At 71.9% G+C, this 26,946-nt stretch overlaps 1 protein-coding gene across 1 annotated transcript in view; it reads right to left on the bottom strand.

Moving 5' to 3' along the window:
- The window catches only part of MINK1 (misshapen like kinase 1), an 84,842-nt gene that overhangs the window by 17,978 nt on the left and 39,918 nt on the right, over positions 1–26,946 (bottom strand). Inside the window, 11 exon segments of the mRNA XM_074941456.1 lie at positions 15,617–15,733; positions 16,911–17,052; positions 17,054–17,080; positions 18,631–18,700; positions 18,944–19,119; positions 19,670–19,748; positions 20,794–20,848; positions 21,752–21,882; positions 22,436–22,526; positions 22,792–22,902; positions 23,811–23,936. Coding sequence (XP_074797557.1) covers positions 15,617–15,733; positions 16,911–17,052; positions 17,054–17,080; positions 18,631–18,700; positions 18,944–19,119; positions 19,670–19,748; positions 20,794–20,848; positions 21,752–21,882; positions 22,436–22,526; positions 22,792–22,902; positions 23,811–23,936 — 1,125 coding nt within the window.

Raw genomic sequence — 26,946 nt, 5'->3', positions numbered from 1 at the left:
ACACAGGCAGGGGGACCCGGCGTCCTGACACACGAGCTCACACAGGCAGGGGGGACCCGGCGTCCTGACACACGCGCTCACACAGGCAGGGGGAACCGGGCATCCTGACACACGCGCTCACACAGGCAGGGGGGACCCGGCGTCCTGACACACGCACGCACACAGGCAGGGGGAACCGGGCGTCCTGACACACGCGCTCACACAGGCAGGGGGAACCGGGCGTCCTGACACACGCGCTCACACAGGCAGGGGGGACCCCGGCGTCCTGACACACGCACGCACACAGGCAGGGGGGACCCGGCGTCCTGACACACGCGCTCACACAGGCAGGGGGACCCGGCGTCCTGACACACGCGCTCACACAGGCAGGGGGGACCCGGCGTCCTGACACACGCGCTCACACAGGCAGGGGGACCCGGCGTCCTGACACACGCGCTCACACAGGCAGGGGGGACCCCGGCGTCCTGACACACGCGCCCACGGGCGGGGGGACCCGGCGTCCTGACACACGCGCTCACACAGGCAGGGGGGACCCGGCGTCCTGACACACGCACGCACACAGGCAGGGGGAACCGGGCGTCCTGACACACGCGCTCACACAGGCAGGGGGGACCCCGGCGTCCTGACACACGCACGCACACAGGCAGGGGGGACCCGGCGTCCTGACACACGCGCTCACACAGGCAGGGGGACCCGGCGTCCTGACACACGCGCTCACACAGGCAGGGGGGACCCCGGCGTCCTGACACACGCGCCCACGGGCGGGGGGACCCGGCGTCCTGACACACGCGCTCACACAGGCAGGGGGGACCCGGCGTCCTGACACACGCACGCACACAGGCAGGGGGAACCGGGCGTCCTGACACACGCGCTCACACAGGCAGGGGGGACCCCGGCGTCCTGACACACGCGCTCACACAGGCAGGGGGGACCCGTCGTCCTGACACACGCGCTCACACAGGCAGGGGGGACCCCGGCGTCCTGACACACGCGCTCACACAGGCAGGGGGGACCCGGCGTCCTGACACACGCACGCACACAGGCAGGGGGGACCCCGGCGTCCTGACACACGCGCTCACACAGGCAGGGGGGACCCCGGCGTCCTGACACACGCGCTCACACAGGCAGGGGGAACCGGGCGTCCTGACACACGCGCTCACACAGGCAGGGGGGACCCGGCATCCTGACACACGCACGCACACAGGCAGGGGGGACCCCGGCGTCCTGACACACGCCCTCACACAGGCAGGGGGGACCCCGGCGTCCTGACACACGCGCTCACACAGGCAGGGGGGACCCCGGCGTCCTGACACACGCACGCACACAGGCAGGGGGAACCGGGCGTCCTGACACACGCGCTCACACAGGCAGGGGGGACCCGGCGTCCTGACACACGCACGCACACAGGCAGGGGGAACCGGGCGTCCTGACACACGTGCTCACACAGGCAGGGGAACCGGGCGTCCTGACACACGCGCTCACACAGGCAGGGGGGACCCGGCGTCCTGACACACGCGCTCACACAGGCAGGGGGTCCCGGCGTCCTGACACACGCGCTCACACAGGCAGGGGGAACCGGGCGTCCTGACACACGCGCTCACACAGGCAGGGGGGACCCCGGCGTCCTGACACACGCACGCACACAGGCAGGGGGGACCCCGGCGTCCTGACACACGCGCTCACAGAGGCAGGGGGACCCGGCGTCCTGACACACGCGCTCACACAGGCAGGGGGAACCGGGCGTCCTGACACACGCGCTCACACAGGCAGGGGGACCCCGGCGTCCTGACACACGCACGCACACAGGCAGGGGGAACTGGGCGTCCTGACACACGCGCTCACACAGGCAGGGGGGACCCCGGCGTCCTGACACACGCACGCACACAGGCAGGGGGGAGCCCGGCGTCCTGACACACGCACGCACACAGGCAGGGGGGACCCGGCGTCCTGACACACGCGCTCACACAGGCAGGGGGACCCGGCGTCCTGACACACGCGCTCACACAGGCAGGGGGAACCGGGCGTCCTGACACACGCGCTCACACAGGCAGGGGGGACCCGGCGTCCTGACACACGCGCTCACACAGGCAGGGGGGACCCCGGCGGGCTGGCACGCGCGCTCACACAGGCAGGGGGGACCCCGGCGGGTTGGCACACGCGCGCCCAAGGGCAGGGGGGACCCGGCGTCCTGACACACGCACGCACACAGGCAGGGGGGACCCCGGCGGGCTGGCATGCGCGCGCCCAAGGGCAGGGGGGACCCGGCGTCCTGACACACGCACGCACACAGGCAGGGGGGACCCGGCGTCCTGACACACGCACGCACACAGGCACGGGGGACCCGGCGTCCTGACACACGCGCTCACACAGGCAGGGGGGACCCCGGCGTCCTGACACACGCGCTCACACAGGCAGGGGGGACCCCGGCGGGCTGGCGCGCGCGCGCGCCCAAGGGCAGGGGGGACCCGGCGTCCTGACACACGCACGCACACAGGCAGGGGGGACCCGGCGTCCTGACACACGCACGCACACAGGCAGGGGGACCCGGCGTCCTGACACACGCGCCCACGGGCGGGGGGACCCGGCGTCCTGACACACGCGCTCACACAGGCAGGGGGGACCCGGCGTCCTGACACACGCGCTCACACAGGCAGGGGGAACCGGGCGTCCTGACACACGCGCTCACACAGGCAGGGGGACCCGGCGTCCTGACACACGCGCTCACACAGGCAGGGGGGACCCCGGCGTCCTGACACACGCACGCACACAGGCACGGGGAACCGGGCGTCCTGACACACGCGCTCACACAGGCAGGGGAACCGGGCGTCCTGACACACGAGCTCACACAGGCAGGGGGACCCCGGCGTCCTGACACACGCGCTCACACAGGCAGGCGGACGCCGGCGTCCTGACACACGCGCTCACACAGGCAGGGGGGACCCCGGCGTCCTGACACACGCGCTCACACAGGCAGGGGGGACCCCGGCGTCCTGACACACGCACGCACACAGGCAGGGGGACCCCGGCGTCCTGACACGTGCTCACACAGGCAGGGGGGACCCCGGCGTCCTGACACACGCACGCACACAGGCAGGGGGGACCCGGCGTCCTGACACACGCACTCACAGAGGCAGGGAGACCCGGCGTCCTGACACACGCGCTCACACAGGCAGGGGGAACCGGGCGTCCTGACACACGCGCTCACACAGGCAGGGGGACCCGGCGTCCTGACACACGCGCTCACACAGGCAGGGGGAACCGGGCGTCCTGACACACGCGCTCACACAGGCAGGGGGGACCCCGGCGTCCTGACACACGCGCTCACACAGGCAGGGGGGACCCCGGCGGGCTGGCACGCGCGCGCGCCCAAGGGCAGGGGGACCCGGCGTCCTGACACACGCACGCACACAGGCAGGGGGAACCGGGCGTCCTGACACACGCCCGCACACAGGCAGGGGGGACCCGGGCGTCCTGACACACGCACGCACACAGGCAGGGGGGACCCCGGCGTCCTGACACACGCGCTCACACAGGCAGGGGGGACCCCGGCGTCCTGACACACGCACGCACACAGGCAGGGGGGACCCGGCGTCCTGACACACGCGCTCACACAGGCAGGGGGACCCGGCGTCCTGACACACGAGCTCACACAGGCAGGGGGGACCCGGCGTCCTGACACACGCGCTCACACAGGCAGGGGGAACCGGGCATCCTGACACACGCGCTCACACAGGCAGGGGGACCCGGCGTCCTGACACACGCACGCACACAGGCAGGGGGAACCGGGCGTCCTGACACACGCGCTCACACAGGCAGGGGAACCGGGCGTCCTGACACACGCGCTCACACAGGCAGGGGGGACCCCGGCGTCCTGACACACGCACGCACACAGGCAGGGGGGACCCGGCGTCCTGACACACGCGCTCACACAGGCAGGGGGACCCGGCGTCCTGACACACGCGCTCACACAGGCAGGGGGGACCCGGCGTCCTGACACACGCGCTCACAGAGGCAGGGGTACCCGGCGTCCTGACACACGCGCTCACACAGGCAGGGGGGACCCGGCGTCCTGACACACGCGCTCACACAGGCAGGGGGAACCGGGCGTCCTGACACACGCGCTCACACAGGCAGGGGGGACCCCGGCGTCCTGACACACGCACGCACACAGGCAGGGGGGACCCCGGCGTCCTGACACGTGCTCACACAGGCAGGGGGGACCCCGGCGTCCTGACACACGCACGCACACAGGCAGGGGGGACCCCGGCGTCCTGACACACGCACGCACACAGGCAGGGGGGACCCGGCGTCCTGACACACGCGCTCACAGAGGCAGGGAGACCCGGCGTCCTGACACACGCGCTCACACAGGCAGGGGGAACCGGGCGTCCTGACACACGCGCTCACACAGGCAGGGGGACCCGGCGTCCTGACACACGCGCTCACACAGGCAGGGGGAACCGGGCGTCCTGACACACGCGCTCACACAGGCAGGGGGAACCGGGCGTCCTGACACACGCGCTCACACAGGCAGGGGGGACCCGGGCGTCCTGACACACGCCCGCACACAGGCAGGGGGGACCCGGGCGTCCTGACACACGCACGCACACAGGCAGGGGGGACCCCGGCGTCCTGACACACGCGCTCACACAGGCAGGGGGGACCCCGGCGTCCTGACACACGCACGCACACAGGCAGGGGGGACCCGGCGTCCTGACACACGCGCTCACACAGGCAGGGGGACCCGGCGTCCTGACACACGAGCTCACACAGGCAGGGGGGACCCGGCGTCCTGACACACGCGCTCACACAGGCAGGGGGAACCGGGCATCCTGACACACGCGCTCACACAGGCAGGGGGGACCCGGCGTCCTGACACACGCACGCACACAGGCAGGGGGAACCGGGCGTCCTGACACACGCGCTCACACAGGCAGGGGGAACCGGGCGTCCTGACACACGCGCTCACACAGGCAGGGGGGACCCCGGCGTCCTGACACACGCACGCACACAGGCAGGGGGGACCCGGCGTCCTGACACACGCGCTCACACAGGCAGGGGGACCCGGCGTCCTGACACACGCGCTCACACAGGCAGGGGGGACCCGGCGTCCTGACACACGCGCTCACACAGGCAGGGGGACCCGGCGTCCTGACACACGCGCTCACACAGCCAGGGGGGACCCCGGCGTCCTGACACACGCGCCCACGGGCGGGGGGACCCGGCGTCCTGACACACGCGCTCACACAGGCAGGGGGGACCCGGCGTCCTGACACACGCACACACACAGGCAGGGGGAACCGGGCGTCCTGACACACGCGCTCACACAGGCAGGGGGGACCCCGGCGTCCTGACACACGCGCTCACACTGGCAGGGGGGACCCGGCGTCCTGACACACGCGCTCACACAGGCAGGGGGGACCCCGGCGTCCTGACACACGCGCTCACACAGGCAGGGGGGACCCGGCGTCCTGACACACGCACGCACACAGGCAGGGGGGACCCCGGCGTCCTGACACACGCGCTCACACAGGCAGGGGGGACCCCGGCGTCCTGACACACGCGCTCACACAGGCAGGGGGAACCGGGCGTCCTGACACACGCGCTCACACAGGCAGGGGGGACCCGGCATCCTGACACACGCACGCACACAGGCAGGGGGGACCCCGGCGTCCTGACACACGCCCTCACACAGGCAGGGGGGACCCCGGCGTCCTGACACACGCGCTCACACAGGCAGGGGGGACCCCGGCGTCCTGACACACGCACGCACACAGGCAGGGGGAACCGGGCGTCCTGACACACGCGCTCACACAGGCAGGGGGGACCCGGCGTCCTGACACACGCACGCACACAGGCAGGGGGAACCGGGCGTCCTGACACACGCGCTCACACAGGCAGGGGGAACCGGGCGTCCTGACACACGCGCTCACACAGGCAGGGGGGACCCGGCGTCCTGACACACGCGCTCACACAGGCAGGGGGACCCGGCGTCCTGACACACGCGCTCACACAGGCAGGGGGAACCGGGCGTCCTGACACACGCGCTCACACAGGCAGGGGGGACCCCGGCGTCCTGACACACGCACGCACACAGGCAGGGGGGACCCCGGCGTCCTGACACACGCACGCACACAGGCAGGGGGGACCCCGGCGTCCTGACACACGCACGCACACAGGCAGGGGGGACCCCGGCGTCCTGACACACGCGCTCACAGAGGCAGGGGGACCCGGCGTCCTGACACACGCGCTCACACAGGCAGGGGGAACCGGGCGTCCTGACACACGCGCTCACACAGGCAGGGGGGACCCCGGCGTCCTGACACACGCACGCACACAGGCAGGGGGAACTGGGCGTCCTGACACACGCGCTCACACAGGCAGGGGGGACCCCGGCGTCCTGACACACGCACGCACACAGGCAGGGGGGACCCCGGCGTCCTGACACACGCACGCACACAGGCAGGGGGGACCCGGCGTCCTGACACACGCGCTCACACAGGCAGGGGGACCCGGCGTCCTGACACACGCGCTCACACAGGCAGGGGGAACCGGGCGTCCTGACACACGCGCTCACACAGGCAGGGGGGACCCGGCGTCCTGACACACGCGCTCACACAGGCAGGGGGGACCCCGGCGGGCTGGCACGCGCGCTCACACAGGCAGGGGGGACCCCGGCGGGTTGGCACACGCGCGCCCAAGGGCAGGGGGGACCCGGCGTCCTGACACACGAACGCACACAGGCAGGGGGAACCGGGCGTCCTGACACACGCGCTCACACAGGCAGGGGGAACCGGGCATCCTGACACACGCGCTCACACAGGCAGGGGGGACCCGGCGTCCTGACACACGCACGCACACAGGCAGGGGGAACCGGGCGTCCTGACACACGCGCTCACACAGGCAGGGGGAACCGGGCGTCCTGACACACGCGCTCACACAGGCAGGGGGGACCCCGGCGTCCTGACACACGCACGCACACAGGCAGGGGGGACCCGGCGTCCTGACACACGCGCTCACACAGGCAGGGGGACCCGGCGTCCTGACACACGCGCTCACACAGGCAGGGGGGACCCGGCGTCCTGACACACGCGCTCACAGAGGCAGGGGTACCCGGCGTCCTGACACACGCGCTCACAGAGGCAGGGGGGACCCGGCGTCCTGACACACGCGCTCACAGAGGCAGGGGGAACCGGGCGTCCTGACACACGCGCTCACACAGGCAGGGGGGACCCCGGCGTCCTGACACACGCACGCACACAGGCAGGGGGGACCCCGGCGTCCTGACACGTGCTCACACAGGCAGGGGGGACCCCGGCGTCCTGACACACGCACGCACACAGGGAGGGGGGACCCCGGCGTCCTGACACACGCACGCACACAGGCAGGGGGGACCCGGCGTCCTGACACACGCGCTCACAGAGGCAGGGAGACCCGGCGTCCTGACACACGCGCTCACACAGGCAGGGGGAACCGGGCGTCCTGACACACGCGCTCACACAGGCAGGGGGACCCGGCGTCCTGACACACGCGCTCACACAGGCAGGGGGAACCGGGCGTCCTGACACACGCGCTCACACAGGCAGGGGGAACCGGGCGTCCTGACACACGCGCTCACACAGGCAGGGGGGACCCGGGCGTCCTGACACACGCCCGCACACAGGCAGGGGGGACCCGGGCGTCCTGACACACGCACGCACACAGGCAGGGGGGACCCCGGCGTCCTGACACACGCGCTCACACAGGCAGGGGGGACCCCGGCGTCCTGACACACGCACGCACACAGGCAGGGGGGACCCGGCGTCCTGACACACGCGCTCACACAGGCAGGGGGACCCGGCGTCCTGACACACGAGCTCACACAGGCAGGGGGGACCCGGCGTCCTGACACACGCGCTCACACAGGCAGGGGGAACCGGGCATCCTGACACACGCGCTCACACAGGCAGGGGGGACCCGGCGTCCTGACACACGCACGCACACAGGCAGGGGGAACCGGGCGTCCTGACACACGCGCTCACACAGGCAGGGGGAACCGGGCGTCCTGACACACGCGCTCACACAGGCAGGGGGGACCCCGGCGTCCTGACACACGCACGCACACAGGCAGGGGGGACCCGGCGTCCTGACACACGCGCTCACACAGGCAGGGGGACCCGGCGTCCTGACACACGCGCTCACGCAGGCAGGGGGGACCCGGCGTCCTGACACACGCGCTCACACAGGCAGGGGGGACCCGGCGTCCTGACACACGCGCTCACACAGGCAGGGGGACCCGGCGTCCTGACACACGCGCTCACACAGGCAGGGGGGACCCCGGCGTCCTGACACACGCGCCCACGGGCGGGGGGACCCGGCGTCCTGACACACGCGCTCACACAGGCAGGGGGGACCCGGCGTCCTGACACACGCACGCACACAGGCAGGGGGAACCGGGCGTCCTGACACACGCGCTCACACAGGCAGGGGGGACCCCGGCGTCCTGACACACGCGCTCACACAGGCAGGGGGGACCCGGCGTCCTGACACACGCACGCACACAGGCAGGGGGGACCCCGGCGTCCTGACACACGCGCTCACACAGGCAGGGGGGACCCCGGCGTCCTGACACACGCGCTCACACAGGCAGGGGGAACCGGGCGTCCTGACACACGCGCTCACACAGGCAGGGGGGACCCGGCATCCTGACACACGCACGCACACAGGCAGGGGGGACCCCGGCGTCCTGACACACGCCCTCACACAGGCAGGGGGGACCCCGGCGTCCTGACACACGCGCTCACACAGGCAGGGGGGACCCCGGCGTCCTGACACACGCACGCACACAGGCAGGGGGAACCGGGCGTCCTGACACACGCGCTCACACAGGCAGGGGGGACCCGGCGTCCTGACACACGCACGCACACAGGCAGGGGGAACCGGGCGTCCTGACACACGCGCTCACACAGGCAGGGGGAACCGGGCGTCCTGACACACGCGCTCACACAGGCAGGGGGGACCCGGCGTCCTGACACACGCGCTCACACAGGCAGGGGGACCCGGCGTCCTGACACACGCGCTCACACAGGCAGGGGGAACCGGGCGTCCTGACACACGCGCTCACACAGGCAGGGGGGACCCCGGCGTCCTGACACACGCACGCACACAGGCAGGGGGGACCCCGGCGTCCTGACACACGCACGCACACAGGCAGGGGGGACCCCGGCGTCCTGACACACGCACGCACACAGGCAGGGGGGACCCGGCGTCCTGACACACGCGCTCACAGAGGCAGGGGGACCCGGCGTCCTGACACACGCGCTCACACAGGCAGGGGGAACCGGGCGTCCTGACACACGCGCTCACACAGGCAGGGGGGACCCCGGCGTCCTGACACACGCACGCACACAGGCAGGGGGAACTGGGCGTCCTGACACACGCGCTCACACAGGCAGGGGGGACCCCGGCGTCCTGACACACGCACGCACACAGGCAGGGGGGAGCCCGGCGTCCTGACACACGCACGCACACAGGCAGGGGGGACCCGGCGTCCTGACACACGCGCTCACACAGGCAGGGGGACCCGGCGTCCTGACACACGCGCTCACACAGGCAGGGGGAACCGGGCGTCCTGACACACGCGCTCACACAGGCAGGGGGGACCCGGCGTCCTGACACACGCGCTCACACAGGCAGGGGGGACCCCGGTGGGCTGGCACGCGCGCTCACACAGGCAGGGGGGACCCCGGCGGGTTGGCACACGCGCGCCCAAGGGCAGGGGGGACCCGGCGTCCTGACACACGAGCTCACACAGGCAGGGGGGACCCGGCGTCCTGACACACGCGCTCACACAGGCAGGGGGAACCGGGCATCCTGACACACGCGCTCACACAGGCAGGGGGGACCCGGCGTCCTGACACACGCACGCACACAGGCAGGGGGAACCGGGCGTCCTGACACACGCGCTCACACAGGCAGGGGGAACAGGGCGTCCTGACACACGCGCTCACACAGGCAGGGGGGACCCCGGCGTCCTGACACACGCACGCACACAGGCAGGGGGGACCCGGCGTCCTGACACACGCGCTCACACAGGCAGGGGGACCCGGCGTCCTGACACACGCGCTCACGCAGGCAGGGGGGACCCGGCGTCCTGACACACGCGCTCACACAGGCAGGGGGGACCCGGCGTCCTGACACACGCGCTCACACAGGCAGGGGGACCCGGCGTCCTGACACACGCGCTCACACAGGCAGGGGGGACCCCGGCGTCCTGACACACGCGCCCACGGGCGGGGGGACCCGGCGTCCTGACACACGCGCTCACACAGGCAGGGGGGACCCGGCGTCCTGACACACGCACGCACACAGGCAGGGGGAACCGGGCGTCCTGACACACGCGCTCACACAGGCAGGGGGGACCCCGGCGTCCTGACACACGCGCTCACACAGGCAGGGGGGACCCGGCGTCCTGACACACGCACGCACACAGGCAGGGGGGACCCCGGCGTCCTGACACACGCGCTCACACAGGCAGGGGGGACCCCGGCGTCCTGACACACGCGCTCACACAGGCAGGGGGAACCGGGCGTCCTGACACACGCGCTCACACAGGCAGGGGGGACCCGGCATCCTGACACACGCACGCACACAGGCAGGGGGGACCCCGGCGTCCTGACACACGCCCTCACACAGGCAGGGGGGACCCCGGCGTCCTGACACACGCGCTCACACAGGCAGGGGGGACCCCGGCGTCCTGACACACGCACGCACACAGGCAGGGGGAACCGGGCGTCCTGACACACGCGCTCACACAGGCAGGGGGGACCCGGCGTCCTGACACACGCACGCACACAGGCAGGGGGAACCGGGCGTCCTGACACACGCGCTCACACAGGCAGGGGGAACCGGGCGTCCTGACACACGCGCTCACACAGGCAGGGGGGACCCGGCGTCCTGACACACGCGCTCACACAGGCAGGGGGACCCGGCGTCCTGACACACGCGCTCACACAGGCAGGGGGAACCGGGCGTCCTGACACACGCGCTCACACAGGCAGGGGGGACCCCGGCGTCCTGACACACGCACGCACACAGGCAGGGGGGACCCCGGCGTCCTGACACACGCACGCACACAGGCAGGGGGGACCCCGGCGTCCTGACACACGCACGCACACAGGCAGGGGGGACCCGGCGTCCTGACACACGCGCTCACAGAGGCAGGGGGACCCGGCGTCCTGACACACGCGCTCACACAGGCAGGGGGAACCGGGCGTCCTGACACACGCGCTCACACAGGCAGGGGGGACCCCGGCGTCCTGACACACGCACGCACACAGGCAGGGGGAACTGGGCGTCCTGACACACGCGCTCACACAGGCAGGGGGGACCCCGGCGTCCTGACACACGCACGCACACAGGCAGGGGGGAGCCCGGCGTCCTGACACACGCACGCACACAGGCAGGGGGGACCCGGCGTCCTGACACACGCGCTCACACAGGCAGGGGGACCCGGCGTCCTGACACACGCGCTCACACAGGCAGGGGGAACCGGGCGTCCTGACACACGCGCTCACACAGGCAGGGGGGACCCGGCGTCCTGACACACGCGCTCACACAGGCAGGGGGGACCCCGGTGGGCTGGCACGCGCGCTCACACAGGCAGGGGGGACCCCGGCGGGTTGGCACACGCGCGCCCAAGGGCAGGGGGGACCCGGCGTCCTGACACACGAACGCACACAGGCAGGGGGAACCGGGCGTCCTGACACACGCGCTCACACAGGCAGGGGGAACCGGGCGTCCTGACACACGCGCTCACACAGGCAGGGGGGACCCCGGCGTCCTGACACACGCACGCACACAGGCAGGGGGGACCCGGCGTCCTGACACACGCGCTCACACAGGCAGGGGGACCCGGCGTCCTGACACACGCGCTCACACAGGCAGAGGGGACCCGGCGTCCTGACACACGCGCTCACACAGGCAGGGGGGACCCGGCGTCCTGACACATGCACGCACACAGGCAGGGGGAACCGGGCGTCCTGACACACGCGCTCACAAAGGCAGGGGGGACCCGGCGTCCTGACACACGCGCTCACACAGGCAGGGGGAACCGGGCTTCCTGACACACGCGCTCACACAGGCAGGGGGGACCCCGGCGTCCTGACACACGCGCTCACACAGGCAGGGGGAACCGGGCGTCCTGACACACGCGCTCACACAGGCAGGGGGGACCCGGCGTCCTGACACACGCGCTCACACAGGCAGGGGGGACCCGGCGTCCTGACACACGCACTCACACAGGCAGGGGGACCCGGCGTCCTGACACACACGCTCACACAGGCAGGGGGGACCCCGGCGTCCTGACACACGCGCCCACGGGCGGGGGGACCCGGCGTCCTGACACACGCGCTCACACAGGCAGGGGGGACCCGGCGTCCTGACACACGCGCTCACACAGGCAGGGGGAACCGGGCGTCCTGACACACGCGCTCACACAGGCAGGGGGACCCGGCGTCCTGACACACGCGCTCACACAGGCAGGGGGGACCCCGGCGTCCTGACACACGCGCCCACGGGCGGGGGGACCCGGCGTCCTGACACACGCGCTCACACAGGCAGGGGGGACCCGGCGTCCTGACACATGCACGCACACAGGCAGGGGGAACCGGGCGTCCTGACACACGCGCTCACACAGGCAGGGGGGACCCCGGCGTCCTGACACACGCGCTCACACAGGCAGGGGGGACCCGGCGTCCTGACACACGCGCTCACACAGGCAGGGGGGACCCCGGCGTCCTGACACACGCGCTCACACAGGCAGGGGGGACCCGGCGTCCTGACACACGCACGCACACAGGCAGGGGGGACCCCGGCGTCCTGACACACGCGCTCACACAGGCAGGGGGGACCCCGGCGTCCTGACACACGCGCTCACACAGGCAGGGGGAACCGGGCGTCCTGACACACGCGCTCACACAGGCAGGGGGGACCCGGCGTCCTGACACACGCACGCACACAGGCAGGGGGGACCCCGGCGTCCTGACACACGCCCTCACACAGGCAGGGGGGACCCCGGCGTCCTGACACACGCGCTCACACAGGCAGGGGGGACCCCGGCGTCCTGACACACGCGCTCACACAGGCAGGGGGAACCGGGCGTCCTGACACACGCGCTCACACAGGCAGGGGGGACCCGGCGTCCTGACACACGCGCGCACACAGGCAGGGGGGACCCCGGCGTCCTGACACACGCGCTCACACAGGCAGGCGGACGCCGGCGTCCTGACACACGCGCTCACACAGGCAGGGGGGACCCCGGCGTCCTGACACACGCACGCACACAGGCAGGGGGGACCCCGGCGTCCTGACACACGCGCTCACACAGGCAGGGGGGACCCCGGCGTCCTGACACACGCACGCACACAGGCAGGGGGGACCCCAGCGTCCTGACACATGCGCTCACACAGGCAGGGGGGACCCCGGCGTCCTGACACACGCACGCACACAGGCAGGGGGAACCGGGCGTCCTGACACACGCGCTCACACAGGCAGGGGGGACCCCGGCGTCCTGACACACGGACGCACACAGGCAGGGGGAACCGGGCGTCCTGACACACGCGCTCACACAGGCAGGGGGGACCCCGGCGTCCTGACACACGCGCTCACACAGGGAGGCGGACGCCGGCATCCTGACACACGCGCTCACACAGGCAGGGGGGACCCCGGCGTCCTGACACACGCGCTCACACAGGCAGGGGGGACCCCGGCGGGCTGGCACGCTCGCGCCCAAGGGTAGGGCGGATGCCAGCGTCCTGACACACGCACGCACACAGGCAGGGCGGACCCTGGCGTCCTGACACACGCACGCACACAAGCAGGGCGGACCCTGGCGTCCTGACACACGTGCTCACACAGGCAGGGGGGACCCCGGCGGGCTGGCACGCGCGCGCCCAAGGGCAGGGCGGATGCCAGCGTCCTGACACACGCACACACACAGGCAGGGGGAACCGGGCGTCATGACACACGCACGCACACAGGCACGGAGGACCCCGGCGTCCTGACACACGCACGCACACAGGCAGGGGGAACCGGGCGTCCTGACACACGCACGCACACAGGCAGGGGGGACCCCGGCGTCCTGACACACTCGCCCACAGGCAGGGGGGACCCGGGCGTCCTGACACACGCGCTCACACAGGCAGGGGGGACCCCGGCGTCCTGACATGCACACCCCGGAGATGCCCCCTGGGAGGATGCAGGGTTAGTAGGGGTAAATCTCAGACCCTGCCCTCCCTGGGGTGGCCCCCAGCAGCTCTCCCCACCCCCGCCGGATGGGGGCAGCTATGGGCTGAGGGGGATCACTGCCCCCCCCGTGGCACAGCCTGGTGGGAGTGGACACTGCCCCCCAGCGCCCCCGCCCCCTGGCCAAACACCCGGCCTCGGCGCGCTCTGCACTGGGAGCATTCGCCATGGGTGAGTGCAGCTCAGAGCAGCCCCTAGGCTGCTCCAACTGGGGCATCCCCCCGCGCAGCTGCGGGGGCGGGGCCAGCGCCGAGGGAGGCTGCAGCGAGGGATGGGGGCGCCCCCCCGGGGCGCAGCCCGGTTACCAGAAGCAGGGCCTGTTCCTGCAGTAGCTGCTGCTGGAGGATTTCCAGCTGCCTCTGCTCCTCCTCTAACTTGTGCCTGATATACTCCTGGAGAGGGACGGACAGACAGACAGAGACAGGTCACAGCGCAGGGAGCGAGAAGAGGAGGGGGAGCGGGCCCAGACCCCCCCGGGGAGACCTGCCAGCTGGGGGCCAGGGCAGACTCGAACCCATGGCCAAGCGGTCTAGTGCACTGACCCCGGGGGGGGGGGGAGGGGGGAGAGGGGCTCCAAGTTCACAAGATCAGAAGTAGGAATAGAATAGAACCCAGGAGTCCCGGCTGCCAGCCCCCCTCCCCTGCTCTAAGCCACCGGACCCCACTCCCTGCCAGAGCGAGAACCCAGGAGTCCTGGCTCCCAGCCCCCCTGCTCTAACCCCCCAGCCCCCGCTCCCCTCCCAGAGCCGGGGAGAGAACCCAGGAGTCCCGGCTTCCAGCCCCCCCTGCTCTAACCCCCCAGCCCCCACTCTCCGCCAGAGCCAGAAAGAGAACCCAGGAGTCCTGGCTCCCAGCCCCCCTGCTGTAACCCACCAGCCCCCCACCCCCCTCTCAAAGCCAGAAAGAGAACCCGGAGTCCTGGCTGCCAGCCCCCCTGCTCTAACCCACCAGCCCCCACTCCCCTCTCAAAGCCAGAAAGAGAACCCAGGAGTCCTGGCTGCCAGCCCCCCTGCTCTAACCCACCAGCCCCCCACCCCCCTCTCAAAGCCAGAAAGAGAACCCGGAGTCCTGGCTGCCAGCCCCCCTGCTCTAACCCACCAGCCCCCACTCCCCTGCTGAAGCCTCCGTCTCCTGCTAGGTCCCTCGCTGAGGCCCTGCCTGGCTCGGACGAGGGGAATGTGGGGTGCCAGGCAGCTGGAGTCCCTGGGGTGCTGATCTCCCCAGGGCGCAGCGGCGGCTGCAGGGAGTCCCCAGGGCCGCAGCCCCCTGGCCCCGCCCCCCAACCCCCGTCGGGGGGAGCTGGCTGAGCAAGGCCGGGGGGTGCGGGCGGTACCTGCTCGCGCTCCGCCTGCCTGCGCTCCTCCTCCCGCCGCAGCACCTGCATGTCCTCCAGCCGCCGCTGCTGCTCCTTCTCCTGCAGCTTCCGCTGCGCCCGCTCCCGCCGCTGCTGCTGTGGAGGGAGGAGCCAGCGGGGCAGGTGGGACCGGCCGTGTGCGGGGCCCAGGGGTCCTGGTTCCCAGCCCCCCTGCTCTGACCCCTCCTGGATCCAGGGAGAGAACCCAGGAGTCTTGGCTCCCAGCCCCCTCCTCTGACCCACCAGCCCCCACTGCCCTCTCGGAGCCGGGGAGAGGACCCGGGAGTCCTGGTTCCCAGCCCCCCGGCTCTGACCCCTCCCGCAGGCGGGGAGAGAACCTGGGAGTCCTGGCTCCCAGCCCCCCGGCTCTGACCCCTCCCGGAGCCGGGGAGAGAACCTGGGAGTCCTGGTTCCCAGCCCCCCTGCTCTGACCCCTCCCGGAGCCAGGGAGAGAACCCAGGTGTCCTGGTTCCCAGCCCCCCTGCTCTGACCCACCAGTGCCCACTCCCTTCCCGGAGCCGGGGAGAGGACCCGGGAGTCCTGGTTCCCAGCCCCCCTGCTCTGACCCCTCCTGGATCCAGGGAGAGAACCCAGGAGTCCTGGCTCCCAGCCCCCTCCTCTGACCCACCAGCCCCCACTGCCCTCTTGGAACCGGGGAGAGGACCCGGGAGTCCTGGTTCCCAGCCCCCCGGCTCTGACCCCTCCCGCAGCCAGGGAGAGAACCTGGGAGTCCTGGTTCCCAGCCCCCCGGCTGTGACCCCTCCCGGAGCCGGGGAGAGAACCTGGGAGTCCTGGTTCCCAGCCCCCCTGCTCTGACCCCTCCCGGAGCCAGGGAGAGAACCCAGGCGTCCTGGTTCCCAGCCCCCTCCTCTGACCCACCAGCCCCCACTGCCCTCTCGGAGCCGGGCAGAGGACCCGGGAGTCCTGGTTCCCAGCCCCCCGGCTCTGACCCCTCCCGCAGCCGGGGAGAGAACCTGGGAGTCCTGGCTCCCAGCCCCCCGGCTCTGACCCCTCCCGGAGCCGGGGAGAGAACCTGGGAGTCCTGGTTCCCAGCCCCCCTGCTCTGACCCACCAGTGCCCACTCCCTTCCCGGAGCCGGGGAGAGGACCCGGGAGTCCTGGCTCCCAGCCCCCCTGCTCTGACCCCTCCCGGAGCCGGGGAGAGGACCCAGGAGTCCCGGCTCCCAGCTCCCACGCTCGGACTGGAGCCCCTCCCCTCCCAGGGCAGTGGCTGGGCCCGGGGAGGCGGGAGCCGGGCTTCCGGGCGCGCTCACCTCCTCCACGCGCCGGCGCTCCTCCTTCTGCTCCTCGATGCGGCGCTGGCGCTCGTGCAGCAGCTGCTTGATGTGGGCCTCGGAGTCGCGGTGCTGGGCCGCCAGCTGCTGCTGGTGCTTCAGCGCCGCCTCCGAGTGGCTTCGACTCGCCCGGCACGTTCATGATGGAGCTGGGGGGCGGGGGCGTCAGGGCGGGGGCGGGGCGCCGGGGCCCCGCGCCCAGCGCCTGGGCCCCGCCCCCAGCGCCTCGGCCCCGCCCCAGAGCCTGGGCCCCAACCCGCCTCGCAGCCCCCAGTGCCTGGGCCCCGCCCCCAGCGCCTCGGCCCTGCCCCCAGCGCCTGGGCCCCGCCCCCAGCGCCTGGGCCCCAACCCGCCTCGCGGCCCCCAGCGCCTGGGCCCCGCCCCCAGCGCCTCGGCCCCGCCCCCAGAGCCTGGGCCCCGCCCCCAGCGCCTGGGCCCCAACCCGCCTCGCGGCCCCCAGTGCCTGGGCCCCGCCCCCAGTGCCTGGGCCCCGCCCCCAGCGCCTCGGCCCCGCCCCCAGCGCCTGGGCCCCAACCCGCCTTGCGGCCCCCAGCGCCTGGGCCCCGCCCCCAGCGCCTCGGCCCCGCCCCCAGAGCCTGGGCCCCGCCCCCAGCACCTGGGCCCCAACCCGCCTCGCGGCCCCCAGTGCCTGGGCCCCGCCCCCAGCGCCTGGGCCCCGCCCCCAGCGCCTGGGCCCCGCCCCCAGAGTCTCGGCTCCGCCCCACGGCCCCCAGCACCTGGGCCCCGCCCCCAGCGCCTGGGCCCTGCCCCCGAGCCTCGGCCCCGCCCCGCGGCCCCCAGCGCCTGGGCCCTGCCCCCAGAGCCTCGGCCCCGCCCCACGGCCCCCAGTGTCTGGGCCCCGCCCCCAGAGCCTCGCCCCGCCCCGCCCCGCGGCCCCCAGCGTCTGGGCCCCAACCTGCCTTGCGGCCCCCAGCGCCTGGGCCCGCCCCCAACGCCTCGGCCCTGCCCCGCGGCCCCCAGCGCCTGGGCCCCGCCCCCAGCGCCTGGGCCCCGCCCCGCCCCGCAGCCCCCAGCGCCTGGGCCCTGCCCCCAGAGCCTCGGCCCCGCCCCGCGGCCCCCAGCGCCTGGGCCCCGCCCCCAGCGCCTGGGCCCCGCCCCGCCCCGCAGCCCCCAGCGCCTGGGCCCTGCCCCCAGAGCCTCGGCCCCGCCCCGCAGCCCCCAGCGCCTGGGCCCCGCCCCCCAGCACCTGGGCCACCTGACCCCAGCCCCGCCCCCCAGCACCTTGGCCCCGCCCCCGCCCCATGGCCCAGTCCCCAGCACCTCAGCCCCGCCCCATGGCCCCCAGCGCCTCGGCCACAGCCACACAGCCCCGCCCCCAGCACCTTGGCCCCGCCCCATGGCCCCCACAGAGGGCCCCGCCCACACACTCCACAGCACCGTGGTCCCGCCTTGGTGCCCCACAGCTGCGCCCCAGAACCTCCCCCACAGACTCTGTCACCAGCCCCACCCACCTGGCCCCATCCCATGCATCCCTGGCAGCCATCAGCCTCTCACATGCACCCACAAGAGCCCCTCCCCCATACCCAGCCCGTGTGGCCCCACCCCATAGCCCTGAGTTCAGGCCCCCTAGCCCTGCCCACACAGCCCCACCCCAACAACCCAGCCACGCTGCCCCTGGTCCTAGGCCACAGGCGCCTCCTGCCCCCCCCGGAATCTGCCCTGCCCCCTCGTTCCATACCTGGGCTCCCCTTCCTCCCCGTGGCTGTCATCCTCCTCCTCACTGCCGCTGTACTCGTACTCCGTCTCATCTGGGGGCGAAAGACCCGGTTACACAGCGATGGGCCGGGTGGGGCCAGCCCCCACTCCCCGAGCCAGCCAGTGCCTGCCCCATTCCCCGCCCCCCCGAGCCAGCCAGTCCCCGCCCTGGGGCCGGAAGGGAGCCGGCGCCCCCTAGAGGGGACAGTCCCCGTGTCCCATTCCCCACCCCCCTGAGCCAGCCAGATGGGGCTGGCGCCCCCGAGAGGGGACAGGCCCCATCCCGCCCCACTCACCCTTCTCTCCTCTCTTCTTCCGGGAGCGGTCGATGTGGTCCTTGAGCTGGATGCGGACCTGGCGCTCCGTGGGCTGGTCGCGGATGAAGGGGAATTTCAGCAGCTGCTCCGTGGGCGGGCGGCTCATGTAGGCTTTGATCAGACAGGTGTCGATGAAGTCGATGAATTTCTTGGACCTGGGGGAAGGGGGTGGACATGGGGTGAGCCTCACGATCCATGGCTGAGGCCAGATGGGCCCGTGACGCTCGTCCGCAGCCCCAGTCGGAGCCCGGGCAGGATCATCCGGGTCCCGGCTACACCCGCTGGGGATCTGGGCCCAGTGACTCCAGCTGGGGGGGGATCTGGGCCCAGTGACTCCAGCTGGGGGGGGATCTGGGCCCAGGGACTCTCATGGGGGGCAGCCCGGACCCAGGGACTCCCAGCTGGGAGGGTCTGGGCCCAGGGACTCCCAGCTGGGGGGGTCTGGGCCCAGGGACTCCCAGCCGGGGGGGATCTGGGCCCAGGGACTCTCATGGGGGGCAGCCCGGACCCAGGGACTCCCAGCTGGGGGGGATCTGGGCCCAGGGACTCCGATGGGGGGCAGCCCAGACCCAGGGACCCCAGCTGGGGGGGATCTGGGCCCAGGGACTCTGATGGGGGGCAGCCCGGGCCCAGGGACCCCAGCTGGGCTCTGGCTAGGCAGTGCGGGCGGCCAGGACAAGGCGCTGGGCTTGCTGGGGAACGTACCATTTCTTGGACTTGAGCTTGGGCGGTGGATTGCGGGGGATGAGGAAGAGCGCTCGCATGGGGTGCATGTCACACAGAGCTGGGGGAGAGAGAGACAGTCAAACATGGGCTGCACCCCCCCGCCAGCCACAGCGTCCCCTCAGAGTGTCCTGCCCAGTCTGGGCCCCCTGCTCACAATGGCCATGGCCCCACGCAGATCCTTATACCCCCTAGCCCTACTGGGGATCGACCCAGGAGTCCTGGCTCCCGGCCCCCCTGCTGTAACCACCAGTCCCCACTTGTGACGAAGCGGGACTGTTCTTAATGTTTCCTCTGAATAGTGTGGGGGTCCTCAGTTTCCCCCATGCAGTTCTTAAGTATCTAGGGGCTGGGGTAAGGGTGTATGATCATTGCAGAGCCCTAGAGGGCAGGTGTGTGCAGGGGTCTGGACACAGAGAAGGGCCGACACCCTGTTTCCTGGCCACTGATGGCCTGGCCCTTCCCCCCTGCAAGGTGAGAGCTAAAGGGTTGGAGAACAAAGGGATCCGGTGACCTCCTGGCCCGGGAAAGGGACAAAGCCCAGAGGAGGAGGGGCTGGAGGGGGTTTCAGTTTGGGGCTGGCTGGGACATGGAGTGAAGGGCAGACGGGGTTGTCTGGCTCCCTGCCCCCAAAATGGACCCAGCTGAGGGGTCCGGTTCTCTGCACCTACAAGCTCTGTGTCAGACCATGTTCCTGTCGTCTAATAAACCTCTGTGTTACTGACTGGCTGCAGAGTTGGGGGGCAGGACCCTCTTGCCCCCCCAGGACCCCGCCTGAGCGGACTCGCTGGGAGAAGCGCCCGGAGGGGCAGAGGAGGCTGGAGGCTCCGGGGTCAGACCCAGGAAGGTGGAGCCGGGGGAGCTGTGTGTCCCGCAGACACGCTGCTCCTAGAGAGGAGACTGCCCCGGAGTCCTGCCTGGCTTCATGGGGAGCAGGTCCAGAGCATCGCCCGGGGACGCCGTGACACCACTTCCCTCCCAGAGCTGGGGAGAGCACCCAGGGGAGCTTCTGACTCCCCACAGGTTACAAGACCCCCAAGGGGGGGTGTGCATGGCTGACCCGGGCCGCAACTTCCCCTCTGGGCAGGGCAGAGCCCGGCACTTACGTGGTGCCCCCTCGGCCATCTCGATAGCAGTGATGCCCAGGGACCAGATGTCGCTCTGCAGAGAGAAAGGAGGGACGGGTTGGAAGTGGGGATCTCCCTGCACCACCATGGCTCCGAGCCCAGGGCCCATGCTGCAGCTGGGGAGGGGGTGGGGAGTAGCCCAGGGGACCAGGCTGTGGGGGAGCCAGAGGCCAGAGTTGGGGGTACCCAGAGGCATCAGAGTGTCTGTAGGGATCAGGGGAAGGGGGGAGAACGTGGGGGGATCAAAGTGAGGGGGAGTCTAGGGAGATTGGGATGGGGGAGATTGGGTGTGATTGTGTATGGTGGGGAGCGGGCTGGGACGACTGGGGTACGGAGAATCCAGAGGGGGTCAACACTGTGGGAGAAACCAGGGGGATCAAAGTGGGGGAGGACCCAGGAGGATGGGGGTGGGGAGTCCCAGAGGGACTGGGATGTGGGGAACCTGGGGGATCAGAGTGGGGGGAGGACACTGAGGGGGTTGGGGGTCCCGTGAGACCCGCCCCTACGCTGTATGTCCCCTGCAGCACGCCCTGGCGAAGGGCAGGGGTGTAGGGACGGGCGACAGGACTCTCCAGCGCTACAAGGATTCAGTAGGTCCTGGGGTTCACCCTCTAGCTCTGACCTCTTGGGGGCCAGGCGGGCGAGCCAGCGGAGGGCCCCCCAGTCCAGCACGCTGCCCAGAAAGAGGACAGGCGTGCCCCAGGGCCGAGCGGGGCGAGATCTGTCACTTCACAGCCCTGTCCCCGCGGGGAGCAGGGCCGGATTAGTAGGGGTGGGGAGAGGGCGGCGCTGACCCGAATGGGGCTGGTTCCCCCAAAAGTCAGGCCCAAGGGCCGGGAGCAGAACCCAGATGTCCTGGATCCCAAGGCCAGGCTGCCCCTCCTCCCTGCAGGGCAGGGATCCCTGCCGAGCCCCCAATCCATGGGGCCTGCCCTACCCTGTAGTCGTAGGTGGCGTCAGGGTTCTCGTCACAGGCGATCACCTCTGGGGCCATCCAGTAGGGGGTGCCGATGAAGGTGTTCCTGCGCCCCACTGTCCGGTCCAGCTGGGCGCTCACCCCGAAATCCACTGGGGAGCAAGGAGACGCAGCCATCAGCACGCGGAACCCCCACCCCCTCGCCTATCAGCAACCCCGGCCTGTGGCCCCAACCCCAGAGAGGCAGTGGCATGGCCACCCTTCCTTCCCCAGCCAGAAGCTCCCCGCCTCAGAGCAATGGGCTCAGGCTCTCTGCAGACTCAGGCAGGGAGAAGTGGCCCATTATAAACCAGGCCAAGGAGATAATCTATTCCATGGGTGGCTGGTGGAACTCCCTGCCACAGGATGTTGCTGGTCCTCCAGGGATTTGAAGCAGGACTGACACTTATGTGGGCCGTCAGACCAGTCAGAGAAAGGAAATAGATGGGACTCTAACCTCGTCACGTGAGCCGGGTGGGAGCGCCCCGAGCTGTCGGGGGAGAAGGAATTTCCTCTAGGGAGAGAAGATGGCAGGTCGCCCACTCACGGGGGCGTGGCAGCTGCTGGAGACCAGAGTGCGCGGCAGGGCCGGGGACGGAACCCAGGAGTCCGGGACGAGTGGCCCTTCAGCAGGAATGGGGCTTCTGGGCGCTGCCCCCCACTTACCCAGCTTCACCTCGGCGTTCTCCGTCAGCAGCACGTTCTGCCCTTTTATGTCCCGGTGGATCACCTTGTGGGCGTGGAGGTGAGCCAGGCCCTAGGGGAGCAGGGAAAGGTCGGCTGGGATTGTCACAGGAACCCAGGAGTTCTGGCTCCCAGCCCCCCTGCTCTAACCCACCAGACTCCGCTCCCCTCCCAGAGCTGGGGAGAGAACCCAGGAGTCCTGGCTCCCAGCCCCCTGCTCTAACCCACCAGCCGCCCCTCCGTTCCCAGAGCCGGGGAGAGAACCCAGGAGTCCTGGCTGCCAGCGTCCTGGCCGGTGGGGCGCAGAGGGCAGGGCCCGGCAGCGCGGCCCGGCGTACCCGCAGGATCTCCCGGCAGATGTACGCGATGCAGTCCTCCTTCAGCGCGTTGCCCTTGGTGTTCTTGACCAGGTCTGTGACGGAACCGGCCCCACAGAACTCCATCACCAGCTGGGGGGAGCACAGAGTTACCAGCCTGGACCCCCAGACGCCGCAGAGAGCCACTGAGCAGGGACAGCCCCACGGACGGGGCCGGGTGCGAACAGAGGGGACAGATGGCCACAGGATCTCAGTGTGGCACAGACCGCGACCAAGCTTGGAGCCCTGCTGCGCCAGGCGCTGCATGGACCTCCCCCACGTCCAGAGTGAGATCAGGGCCCCGCTGCGCCAGGCGCTGCACGGACCCCCCCCCCACGTCCAGAGTGAGATTAGGGCCCTGCTGCGCCAGGCGCTGCACAGACACCCCCCCCCACCTCCAGAGTGAGATCAGGGCCCCGCTGCGCCAGGCGCTGCACAGACACCCCCCCCACGTCCAGAGTGAGATCAGGGCCCTGCTGCGCCAGGCGCTGCATGGACCCACCCCCACGTCCAGAGTGAGATCGGGGCCCCGCTGCGCCAGGCGCTGCATTGACCCACCCCCACGTCCAGAGTGAGATCGGGGCCCCGCTGCGCCAGGCGCTGCATGGACCCACCCCCACGTCCAGAGTGAGATCGGGGCCCCGCTGCGCCAGGCGCTGCATTGACCCACCCCCACGTCCAGAGTGAGATCGGGGCCCCGCTGCGCCAGGCGCTGCATGGACCCACCCCCACGTCCAGAGTGAGATCGGGGCCCCGCTGCGCCAGGCGCTGCATGGACCCACCCCCACGTCCAGAGTGAGATCGGGGCCCTGCTGCGCCAGGCGCTGCACAGAGCCAGGCAGCTCGTCTAATTGTTCTCTGAGCCCGGGTGCCACCGGGCAAGTGCTGTGTGTGCCAGACATGGCCGAGCAGCGGGCCCCATCCATGCGTCTCCCCGGCGGCGCGTGCTCTCAGGCCCTGGCAGCCATGTGAGCCCGCCCCACCCCGCCGGCCCCACGCACCCACAGCTGGTCGTCATTCCCGGGTGGGCTCTTCTTGATGAAGGCGCCGTAGTAGGTGGCGATGTTGCGGTGGTGGGAGTATTTCTTCAGCATGTTGATCTCCTGCTTGATTTCCTCCTCCTCGTCCTGGCGGGGCGGAAAGGACCCGGGTTACAGGCAGCCCTCCCTGCTGGGCTCCCGCCCCCCCAGCTCTGCCGGTGCCCCTCACTGCCGACCCGCAGCCCCTGCTAGCCCTGGGCTCCCCCCAGCTCTGCCGGTGCCCCTCACTCCCGACCCGCAGCCCCTGCTAGCCCTGGGCTCCCCCCAGCTCTGCCTCTGCCCCTCACTGCCGACCCGCAGCCCCTGCTAGCCCTGGGCTCCCCCCAGCTCTGCCGGTGCCCCTCACTGCCGACCCACAGCCCCTGCTAGCCCTGGGCTCCCCCCAGCTCTGCCGGTGCCCCTCACTCCCGACCCACAGCCCCTGCTAGCCCTGGGCTCCCCCCAGCTCTGCCGGTGCCCCTCACTGCCGACCCGCAGCCCCTGCTAGCCCTGGGCTCCCCCCAGCTCTGCCTCTGCCCCTCACTGCCGACCCGCAGCCCCTGCTAGCCCTGGGCTCCCCCCAGCTCTGCCGGTGCCCCTCACTGCCGACCCACAGCCCCTGCTAGCCCTGGGCTCCCCCCAGCCCTGCCGGTGCCCCTCACTCCCAACCCGCAGCCCCTGCTAGCCCTGGGCTCCCCCCAGCTCTGCCGCTGCCCCTCACTGCCGACCCGCAGCCCCTGCTAGCCCTGGGCTCCCCCCAGCTCTGCCAGTGCCCCTCACTGCCGACCCGCAGCCCCTGCTAGCCCTGGGCTCCCCCCAGCTCTGCCAGTACCCCTCACTCCCGACCCGCAGCCCCTGCTAGCCCTGGGCTCCACCCACCTCTGCCGTTGCCCCTCACTGCCGACCCGCAGCCCCTGCTAGCCCTGGGCTCCCCCCAGCTCTGCCGGTGCCCCTCACTGCCGACCCGCAGACCCTGCTAGCCCTGGGCTCCCCCCAGCTCTGCCGGTGCCCCTCACTGCCGACCCGCAGCCCCTGCTAGCCCTGGGCTCCCCCCAGCTCTGCCGCTGCCCCTCACTGCCGACCCGCAGCCCCTGCTAGCCCTGGGCTCCCCCCAGCTCTGCCGGTGCCCCTCACTCCCGACCCGCAGCCCCTGCTAGCCCTGGGCTCCCCCCAGCTCTGCCGGTGCCCCTCACTCCCGACCCGCAGCCCCTGCTAGCCCTGGGCTCCCCCCAGCTCTGCCGGTGCCCCTCACTCCCGACCCGCAGCCCCTGCTGGGCTCCCGCCCCCCCCAGCTCTGCCGCTGCCCCTCACTCCCGACCCGCAGCCCCTGCTAGCCCTGGGCTCCCCCCAGCTCTGCCGCTGCCCCTCACTGCCGACCCGCAGCCCCTGCTAGCCCTGGGCTCCCCCCAGCTCTGCCTCTGCCCCTCACTGCCGACCCGCAGCCCCTGCTAGCCCTGGGCTCCCCCCAGCTCTGCCGGTGCCCCTCACTCCCGACCCGCAGCCCCTGCTAGCCCTGGGCTCCCCCCAGCTCTGCCTCTGCCCCTCACTGCCGACCCGCAGCCCCTGCTAGCCCTGGGCTCCCCCCAGCTCTGCTGGTGCCCCTCACTGCCGACCCGCAGCCCCTGCTGGGCTCCCGCCCCCCCCAGCTCTGCCGCTGCCCCTCACTCCCGACCCGCAGCCCCTGCTAGCCCTGGGCTCCCCCCAGCTCTGCCGCTGCCCCTCACTGCCGACCCGCAGCCCCTGCTAGCCCTGGGCTCCCCCCAGCTCTGCCTCTGCCCCTCACTGCCGACCCGCAGCCCCTGCTAGCCCTGGGCTCCCCCCAGCTCTGCCGGTGCCCCTCACTCCCGACCCGCAGCCCCTGCTAGCCCTGGGCTCCCCCCAGCTCTGCCTCTGCCCCTCACTGCCGACCCGCAGCCCCTGCTAGCCCTGGGCTCCCCCCAGCTCTGCCGGTGCCCCTCACTGCCGACCCGCAGCCCCTGCTAGCCCTGGGCTCCCCCCAGCTCTGCCAGTGCCCCTCACTGCCGACCCGCAGCCCCTGCTAGCCCTGGGCTCCCCCCAGCTCTGCCAGTACCCCTCACTCCCGACCCGCAGCCCCTGCTAGCCCTGGGCTCCCCCCAGCTCTGCCGGTGCCCCTCACTGCCGACCCGCAGCCCCTGCTGGGCTCCCGCCCCCCCCAGCTCTGCCGCTGCCCCTCACTCCCGACCCGCAGCCCCTGCTAGCCCTGGGCTCCCCCCAGCTCTGCCGCTGCCCCTCACTGCCGACCCGCAGCCCCTGCTAGCCCTGGGCTCCCCCCAGCTCTGCCGGTGCCCCTCACTGCCGACCCGCAGCCCCTGCTAGCCCTGGGCTCCCCCCAGCTCTGCCGCTGCCCCTCACTCCCGACCCGCAGCCCCTGCTAGCCCTGGGCTCCCCCCAGCTCTGTCGGTGCCCCTCACTCCCGACCCGCAGCCCCTGCTAGCCCTGGGCTCCCCCCAGCTCTGCCTCTGTCCCTCACTGCCGACCCGCAGCCCCTGCTAGCCCTGGGCTCCCCCCAGCTCTGCCGCTGCCCCTCACTGCCGACCCGCAGCCCCTGCTAGCCCTGGGCTCCCCCCAGCTCTGCCGCTGCCCCTCACTGCCGACCCGCAGCCCCTGCTAGCCCTGGGCTCCCCCCAGCTCTGCCTCTGCCCCTCACTGCCGACCCGCAGCCCCTGCTAGCCCTGGGCTCCCCCCAGCTCTGCCGCTGCCCCTCACTGCCGACCCGCAGCCCCTGCTAGCCCTGGGCTCCCCCCAGCTCTGCCTCTGCCCCTCACTGCCGACCCGCAGCCCCTGCTAGCCCTGGGCTCCCCCCAGCTCTGCCGCTGCCCCTCACTGCCGACCCGCAGCCCCTGCTAGCCCTGGGCTCCCCCCAGCTCTGCCTCTGCCCCTCACTGCCGACCCGCAGCCCCTGCTAGCCCTGGGCTCCCCCCAGCTCTGCCGGTGCCCCTCACTCCCGACCCGCAGCCCCTGCTAGCCCTGGGCTCCCCCCAGCTCTGCCGGTGCCCCTCACTGCCGACCCGCAGCCCCTGCTGGGCTCCCGCCCCCCCCAGCTCTGCCGCTGCCCCTCACTCCCGACCCGCAGCCCCTGCTAGCCCTGGGCTCCCCC

The sequence above is a fragment of the Natator depressus genome, chromosome 28 (genome assembly GCF_965152275.1).
Source record: "Natator depressus isolate rNatDep1 chromosome 28, rNatDep2.hap1, whole genome shotgun sequence".
Classification (NCBI taxonomy): Eukaryota; Metazoa; Chordata; order Testudines; family Cheloniidae; genus Natator; species Natator depressus.
The sequence above is the reverse complement of the archived record's forward strand: the minus strand, read 5'-3'. Positions and strand labels throughout refer to the sequence as shown.